Raw genomic sequence first — 9,867 nt, 5'->3', positions numbered from 1 at the left:
CTAGATATGGTATTGATATAATATATCAAAATAAAAAATGAGATTAACTATCTCTTTCTTAAAGACCATAGATTAATTATGTTTTTAGTTTTTAATTTTTTATATTTTTGTTTATAGTCCCTAATTTTTTCGTTCTTACCTACACTGATCAAGAACTAAAAGTAAGTAAAAAATAAATAAAAAAACTAAAGTAAAAACAAACATAGGTTAAATGATATTGATTAGTCAAAACAAAGTTTAGAAACTACACATAAATATTAAATAGACTAAAAAAGTAGTAAATCTTTAAAAAAATTATATAAATATTATAATTTTTATGGGAATCTCCACCTCTTTTTATTAAGTTAATTTGACGCATTCAACTTGTACTCAAGTGAACTCTTAATATATGTATAATGATTTTTGGAGTTATCTTAAGAATATTTGTTACATAGTTAATGAATGAAAAGTCTAAAAAATTATTATAAAAATATATTGATAATATTAAATATTATAATTTGAATAATTTTTTTTAATATGAAGTATTTATTGATTAAGAGTCCATAATTAATCTCTCAAACTCAAAGTTATAAGATCTATCTATTTAATGAGCGCACTTCTTTAAAAAAAAAAATTACTGAACCTCTCTCCAATCTCAATAGATGTTTTTCGAATTTTTATAATAATTTAAATAAACATTAAAAGATGAGGGTGACCATGACCCTTTGAAGTTATCCGTCTGGGATCCAAGTGTTTTTTTTTTTTATTATGTCAAATTGACTCGTTTTAAACCCTAAACTTATTCAACAACAAATTAATAATAATAATAATAATAATGTTGTGACTAAATTTCTTTAAGACACATAAAAATATTTCTTATAAATGCCAATGGTGTGATAAATGTTTGCCTACTCAACTCTTGGTGAGTGCAAATTGCAAAAAGATAAATTGATTCTTGATTTGGATGAATCATAGAGCGCCGAAAAGTCTTGAACAGAGTACGCATTATCTAGAAGAAAATAAGCAAATCTTTAGATAAGGAGTAAGACTAATGCCATTAATAGAATCTGAAATAATACACCATATAAATATATATTTTTTAAATCAACAAAGAAAAAGCTTTTAATGTCAACTAGATTCTCGTGTTTGTTCAAACAATAAGAGTTAGGCACCGTGGCAAGTGAACAATGATTTTTAGAAGAAAAGTTCTGATGGGAAGAAAGATTAAGCTTATCTTAGATAAAATTATTGATGAAACATATCTAATTCACATCACAGTATCCGTATCTGAAGACAATTTCTCTGACAACAATTAACAAAGAAAAAAATGCTTAATTTCTCTGGCAAATGGTCTATATTACTTGGAAAGTTAACAATCATCGCTGGCCTCCAAATGTTAGTACGCGCATTTCATCGCTTCAAAATGGATAAGTTAACTATGCATGCTCATAACATGAAGAAGGACAACTAAACCCAATGATGCTAACAAATTGCCGACCTACAACCTACAAACAAAACGTCCAAATATACCTTTTTTAAAAACATTAAAAATAATATAAATAGAATTTAATTATAATGTATTGATAATATAAAATATTTTTATACTGTTGTTTGATAATAATTAACAGTTAACAATAAAACTTTTAAATGACCGTAGAAATATTTTATAGTGTGAGTGTATAATTATTTTTCTCATATAAATAAAGAATTCATAATCTTAAAAATAGAATTTAACTTTTAGACACTATCCATTAAAAGATTGTTATTCAAGTAGAAATCATTTTAAATATAACATGTTAAGTCACTAGCTTTTTCAAAAATCAATAATTTTATAGTATGTTTAAATTTTGCTTAATATTAACATTCTACAGTAATAATAAATTAACATTAAACTGATAAACGTAAAATCATAACCTATGTAGCACCATTAAGTCATTAATGCCATCAATTATAGAAAAAAGTTAAACAAGAAAGTGATTAACATTTTTCAAACATGAAAGACAATCTATACTACTGCTTACAGAACACATGACACTAAAAGGCTTAACGCATCAGCTTCAGCAGTGAGTGACCTTAAGAATAAGATATAAAATAGTGGCTTAGTTCATTATTATATGTACCACCCGCTAATAGCCAGGATAAGCCATTTTCATGGCTGCTGTTGGCCCACCACACCACTAACACTAGGAGTTGTAGTACAACCATATCAAATTAAAATAGACCTACATGGATCCAACTCCATGCGCCAGAGCACCAATCACCACCACTTTTAATTGACTTTTATGATTTTTATCTGTTAATTGGTTGGAACCTCACAAATTCCTTTAATCTTACAAGATTCAAAGAGTTAATTTTTAAAAATGTTAATATTAATATATTATTAATCATTTATCATTACGCTAAATTTATTTTTTCAGTCTACACTAATTTTTTTTATCCTTACTTAAGCGTTTGATTAGAACAAATATACATGGTATTTTAAAATAAAAAATTATGAGCATCCACTCACTTTATTCCATCTTATTTTCTAGTTCAATTTTTTTCCTGTCATATTCACTTTTCATATGTATCACTTTTCTTTCCACCTTTTCTCTTTTTATATATTTGTATATCTCTTTCCTCTCTATCTCAATCTACTTCATTTTAGCCTAGACGTTTATCAAAACTCTTTTTAAATTTTTAAAGATTAATTTAGTAGTAAAAGTTACGGATAATGACTATTGCAGCCATTTAGATACTTGGGAAGACTCACTTTTAATTAGTTATAATTTTTTAGAGGTTCAAATTATAATTATCTCCTTATTTTCACTGATAAACCAAACTTATTTTTTAAAATATTATAAAATCGTTTCTAAGTTTTTTTTTTTATTTTCAAACAAATATTACTGTAGTGGATGTGTATAAAAAAAATATTGTACAGGGTCTTTTATATAAATTATGAAAAAATCAAAGAAAGAAAATGAATGTATATTTGTCTTCTCTATGAACCGAGTCTTATTTGGCTGTGAAATTCAATACTGAGGCCCTTATGATATTAAATAATGCTACAAAATGAATAGAAGAAAAAAAAGGTCTATAAAAACCGTGGGTTTAATTTTAGTTTATCCTTAACGTAACACTTTTTTACACAACAAGAGAGCAATATCGTGCTCTGCACAGTGGAGAAACCGTAAAAATTTAGAGTAATGAAAGAGAACTATTGTATTACTGCACATAAAGTCGATCTATTCCTTTTCTTTCTTTCTTGAAAGTCTAATGTTTCAATAATACGTCAGTGCATACATATTAATAAATTAATCATAGTAACATAAAGATGTTACACTTATAATTTATCAAATGTAATCTTTATTACAAGACTTTTTTACTTAATGAAATATCTTTGCAGCAGATATTTTTGGGAATATAATGCAAAAAACTTATTTGGTAGGTGCATGCAACAAGGGGAATATAATTGCATATAGATGTTGTTTGTGGCACTTCCCCTTTTTTCTCCTTTGGGCTCTTTTTCATGTTGATCTCAATTTCAAGGGATTGCTTGGTTGGTCTTTCACAATTTGTTGTTGAAACAAATTTAAAACTGCAGATAAAATGAGTATATAATTAATTAACCTTCAGCCACCCGTACATAATATCAAGCTATATTTTTTTGTGTGTGTTTTATTTTTATTTTTTAATTATAAACCATATCTTAGGTAGAAAACAAACGATAAACTTAAGTGGAGGAAAACCATTTTTATCAAATAATTAGACTCCACTTAAATTAATACTTACTTCGGACAGCTGGATTATTGTTTATTTGTAAAAGGCAAAATCAAATCTAAAAAGTTGTGGTCAATGTCATGCTACATACATCCAATTTGCTTAGCGTGCGAATTATGAACATATATAATAATGTCTATCCGAATCACCAGGCACTATCCCCCTTTTCTGGAAATTTTAACTTTACTATTATATCATTTATACTGTTTATCATATATATGATGAGATTGTTAAGCACCAAACTAGAGGATTCTTCTTCTAGGTTGTACGGATATGCCCAATCAACGGAAACCCAACTTAACATTGGGTCAAGGATTCATTTGAAGTCTATTAAAGCCATTCAACTTGTAATTCATGATACTCCTTACACCCTAAATCGTAAATGAATTTGAGATACTCATCTCATATCACTCATGCCAACTGGTTAATGACTTCATATCACATTAGATTTACCTTGTGGATACACTTCCATATATATATATATATATATATATATATATATATATATATATATACTAGGGTCGTGATTTATTGTAGTCCTATAAAATGGACACTTATAGAATTATCAGAGAAAATTTCTTTTGCATATATCGTCACTTTGTTAGTTTACAAGTTAACTTAAGTATCAAAATGCCTTTATAGCTAGGTACCTCCTACCTTCGCTATCTTGTTGGTCCATGTTATATATGCCAAATATAGAAAACAAATATTCCTAAATTCAAATTCTTAAGAGACTAAATTTTTTTCCCTCAGGTCCATATATATTCACAGGGAAAAAAAAAAAGTAAACATCCAGAAGCACACGGGACTGCTCATCCAATCGATCTAGCTGATTAACCTAAGGTCCATATATATTCACATGAAATAAAATAAAAGAAACCAATAGGTAGGGATAAATGTGGCACCGAATTTCATTTAATTATAATCACACGATCACTCTTCCCAATCCCCACTAATAGCAAATCGCAACCATTGTCCACTTATATATATATATATATACATCCACATACTACACAAGCAATTTGCAAAACACATACACAAGCTAGTTATCTGATAATTACAATAATGGGTTCCCTCCCTCACGTAGTAGAGGATTGCATGGGCTTCCTCCAACTCTATAGCGACGGTTCCATTTTCCGTTCCAACGGCATAGAATTCAAAGTTTCACCCATTCAAGACAACTCCATAACCTATAAGGATTATCTCTTTGACAAAAGATTCAACCTTTCTCTTCGCTTCTACAAGCCCCAACAACAACACATAGCACTCAGCAATAAGAAGGTCCCTATTGTGATTTTCCTTCACGGTGGAGGCTTTTGCTTCGGTTCGCGCACCTGGCCCCATATTCACAACTGTTGCATGCGCCTCGCGTCGGGGCTCCAAGCGGCGGTGGTTTCGCCGGACTACCGTCTCGCGCCGGAGCACCGTCTTCCTGCTGCGGTGGACGACGCCGTGGAGGCGGTGAGGTGGCTCCAGAGGCAGGGCCTGAGCTTGAGGGAGGACGCGTGGTTGAGTGGGGGCGTTGACTTTGACCGCGTCTTCGTCGTGGGTGACTCGTCTGGCGGGAACATTGCGCACCACCTGGCAGTTCGGTTGGGGTCCGGTTCGAGAGAGATGGACCCGGTTCGGGTACGAGGTTACGTCTTGTTTGCGCCGTTTTTTGGCGGGGAGGTTCGGACCAAGTCCGAGGAAGGTCCACCAGAGCACATGTTGAGCCTTGAGTTACTAGACAGGTGAGGTTAAAACTAAAGATTAAAAATTAAAATTATATATACTGTTTTCTTAATTTCTTTTCTGTATAAATGTATGAATTATTTGAAAACTTTGAAATGGACCACACTTTAGCATCAGTGTCACTCCTACATTGTAAGTAATTAATTGAACAAATGCCTATTTGAATGGACCCACTCAAATCACTTGGCTACACTTGTTTTCGTCTTGACCTTATATGGGAAAGGAATATGCCATGAATAAGACACAACAGCATTTGGCTAGACTCTTGGAAAATAAAAAAACATCTGGCTAAACTACTAGTCTTAATTCTTAATTAGTTCAATAGTTTTTATGCTCCTTTCAAATTATAATGTGGTTTTCGTTAATTTCTTAAGAGTGGATACGTAATACTAAAATTTATTTTCGAAAGATTATTACTGAAGTTAAATATGTATTTTCATATAATATTTTTAAAAAGAAAATATAAATAATAATAGTTATAAACATTTTTAATATCTTTAATATATTCAGCTAACATTTAAAAATAAATATATTAACCTCTTTAATTCTTAAAAATATGCAAATAATTTTAAAATACATTTAAATATTATTAAAAAAATAAGTTTTACATTATTAAAATTAATGATAGCTTCTTATATTTAATGAAAGCATAACATATTTAACATTTTCAATTAAATATTATTTTCAATAAGTAAAATCCTAAGAGAATAAGTTAATTTTATGTGTGAAAAAATGTTTTAAAAATAATCTCACCATATTATAAAAAAATTTGTTTAAGTAAAATCAGCTCGTATAAAGAGATGCTTATACTTTTATAAAAAAATATATATAATAAATATTTTTTTATTAAATTACAAACTTATAATAATAAATATTAAATTTTAAAATCCGCATAAATACGCGTCAAGGATTACTTTTGAAACATGAGCAGATCAAAATGGCAATAATGAATGTAATTGAAGTAATTAGTGGTGACATTTAGCTAAACCCTTTGCACTCCTCTTTATGTTATCTCGTAGTGGCCAATATGTGATGTGAAAAAAAAAATAGATGTAATTATTGTAATTTTATATTTTGTAATACATATTTTAATATATAATCTATAATTGACTTTAATTTAAATATATGTAAGTTATATTTAAAATAATTTAAAAAATATATAGTAAATTTTAAATAATAATGCTTTATTTTTTCGTCTTAAGTTAGAATTTATTGAAAATATATATAAATAAAATAAAAATCATATAAATAAATTCCCTAGTAGTGACATAAATTGTTTACTTAGAATAAAATATGGGTTAAAACATGAAACGCGTGTACAACATTAACATTAAATCATATAATTAGTTATGTTCATAAAAAAAAAATAGTTAGTTATCAATACACTTCAGATTTCCAAATCGATAACAAAATCATTTATAAACTTTTCCACTTTCGAGAGGATATGCATAATCCAACATTATAACAAAATGCAATATGTTAATATGCTCTAATTCCAAATCATTTATTTATTTATTCTAAGTCTTATCTAACATGCTTCGCAACAAATAAAGCCAACTTTTAGATATATATATTCCTCATATATACAAGTGATGACAATGAAATAAAGTGAGCAATGGTACTAAAGAGATTGTGATCGAGAAAGAAATTTACATTTTGATGGTCATGAAATCATTTAATTATGATCATGTGGCTTTTAGATTTCTTTCTCTCTCACACACGCACACCCACATGCTAATATACTAGTGCTTATTTGTTTATTTCCAAGCAGATTTTGGAGGCTTTCGATGCCTGTTGGAAAGAGCCGAGACCACCCATTGGCGAATCCGTTCGGACCTGGAAGCCCAAATCTTGAACAAGAGAAGCTTGATCCTATTTTGGTGATAGTAGGTGGCAATGAATTGCTCAAGGATAGGGCAAAAAATTATGCTACAAGGTTAAAAGAATTAGACAAGGACATTAAATACGTTGAGTTTGAGGGGTGCGAGCATGGGTTTTTCACGCATGATTCATTCTCATCAGAAGTTGCAGAAGAGGTCATCCAAATCCTTAAACGATTCATGCTTGCAAACTTCTAGTTAGAAGGCACGCACGCACCTGAAAAAACAAATTCAACAGTAGAAAGACACTCATAGTGAAATGTAATTAAGGTTAATTAATTAGTCTGTGTAATTTTAGCCCGGTATAAGTAGTTCGTGGGAATTTATAAGTATATATAAATGTCAATTTCATGGTGTGTACGTGTAGCTTTTCATTGGAGATTGTAGTCAAGTATCTTTCTTAGCTATTTGTGCTATAACTTTTGAATTGTATCAGTAATTTCTCAAGCGAAAAATTCATAATAATAGAATTTTAATAAGAATTCTATATTTTTATTATATTTCAGCTTTCATTTAATATAATTTAAAGAAATTGGTTATATATTTTTTTAGCCTGATGCAACGTAAACTACTTTGATATTATTTCAAAATATGTTACATTTGTATCAGTTCTTCATTTGCAGGTTGACGTTATTCATTCATTACTTATCAAACTCGGGAAATTGATTTAGATATTTTAAAAGAAGAAGAAAAAAAGTGGAATGATGATTGATAGATAAATGACAGTTGACAAGCTTACAGTGATCAGATAGCGGGAGTGGGAATCTTATAGGTCATTCACATCTTGTTCGTGATCATACAATGTGACACATAGATAGAGTATGACGGATAACACCAATAACATCAGTTTACGGATTTCTGTGTTCGAAACTAGATGACATGCGAAGACATGAATGACTTACTTTCATCTAAGTTCCACTAGACACTCAATTTATTTTGTCCTCCTTTTTAGTGGGTTGGGAATGTATTCAAGCTGATAATTTTATGGTTAAGGTGGATCTCCGAATCTTTTGATCATTGGTGATCTAATAAGTAATAATTATTGATAAACTAGTATCTTATGAAATGAATACATGATAGAGTTTCATGGTGCTTTCAATAGTTTCAGTTTTGCGAGTTCTGTTTATTTTTTAATCAATTAAATTATATGTCATGTATATTTTTATTAATTATTTTTTTATTTTTTAAATTAATCCTTGATCCTTGATTATTATCTTTTAAAATCGTAACTTTTTAAAATTAGAAAATATGATTAAAGATAATTTTAGAAGGCAGAATCCTAAATTTTTTAGTTACTTTTAACTCTTTAATTTTCATAAAAAAATTGAATATCAATATCATATATACCTTTTTTGTGTAAATATCAATATTTAACATTTTTGTGTGGTGATCCAATCAGCGTTACTAACTAACTCAATGAGTCCCTGAATTGTTTTTCATTCATTCCCTTTCTACACTATGTTAATTATAGTCAGAATTTTTTTATACATCGTGAAAACAGTGGATTTCGTCCTCCTCTTTAATGTAATTAATGTGAAGTTAATTATGTATAAATTAATAAAAAAACATCTTTTAAGGTTAAAGAAAAGAACAAAGAAGAGTACTCATCTGAATATTTTGGTCTTATATTTTACAAAAACTAGTTTTTTATAAAAAATGTTGAAAGTAACTAAAAATATTTTAGGGTTTAGATTTTTAAAATTATCTTTAGTCATTTTCCTAATTTAAAAAAATTTCAATTTTAAAATTTTAAAAGATAATAATCAACACTAGTTTGAAAAAAAATTAATGAAAATATGACATGTAATTTGATTGATTAAAATTTAAGAGTATCAAAATCCTCAAAATTATTAAGACATCATAGAAACTCTCTTACATAATGTATCTCGTTAGAGATGTTTTAAAAATCAAATTTCAGTATTAGACAAAATTGGACTTTTGATGTTTTATTTTTTAAAATTTTAATTTCGTCTTCTATGTTTATTTCATACTAAATTAGTGTCTTGTGTTTTCAAACTTCAATAACAATGGGAAAATCGCCAATTGCCATCTAATTTCCCCCGTTTTTTTTTATAATGATTACATTGAGGTTCAAATCTGTTATTTCGTAAATACAACTTCAACCTTCATTACTAAACTGATCCGTTAGATATTTGCTTAACTATGTTTGTTGATTAAGTGTGAGTTGTAAATGTTAATGAGGACTAAGTGACACGTGGATGAAATCATAGTGTAATTGGAGAGAAAATTTCCAATCAACTAAGGGATTAAAGAGTTCTCAAATTCATTCAATTTTTGAGTTGTGCGTGAGATTTGTGATGAAGGGCATAAATTAATTAAGGTATGATCAATTTGTGACATATTGGTTATTACGAGAATCATAGCTAGGGTTGGTTTTTTTCGGTTGATATTGTGGTCCTACATATGTAGGGCATTAGGGGTATTTATTTATTATTCTGTGAATTGAATGAAATTGGTTCAATTTTGTTTGTTACTATGTGTTGGCATATGTGTG

At 28.8% G+C, this 9,867-nt stretch overlaps 1 protein-coding gene across 1 annotated transcript; it reads left to right on the top strand.

Moving 5' to 3' along the window:
- Positions 1-4,628: 4,628 nt before the first annotated feature.
- On the top strand, positions 4,629-7,799 carry LOC100783849 (probable carboxylesterase 15). The gene is made up of 2 exons (XM_003554450.5): positions 4,629-5,471; positions 7,244-7,799. The coding sequence occupies exons 1-2, from the start codon at positions 4,804-4,806 to the stop codon at positions 7,548-7,550; spliced, it is 975 nt and encodes a 324-aa protein (XP_003554498.1). The 5' UTR covers positions 4,629-4,803; the 3' UTR covers positions 7,551-7,799.
- Positions 7,800-9,867: the final 2,068 nt, after the last annotated feature.

The sequence above is a fragment of the Glycine max genome, chromosome 19 (assembly GCF_000004515.6).
Source record: "Glycine max cultivar Williams 82 chromosome 19, Glycine_max_v4.0, whole genome shotgun sequence".
NCBI classification, from domain to species: Eukaryota; Viridiplantae; Streptophyta; class Magnoliopsida; order Fabales; family Fabaceae; genus Glycine; species Glycine max.
Note: the sequence above shows the minus strand (reverse complement) of the source record. Positions and strands in the feature narration are given on the sequence as shown.

Bases quoted from the DNA above. Each gene is read 5' to 3' on its own strand.
- LOC100783849 (XM_003554450.5), top strand. From the start codon at position 4,804: ATGGGTTCCCTCCCTCACGTAGTAGAGGATTGCATGGGCTTCCTCCAA. The intron at 5,472-7,243 runs GTGAGGTTAAAA...ATTTCCAAGCAG, and splicing joins AGCCTTGAGTTACTAGACAG to ATTTTGGAGGCTTTCGATGC.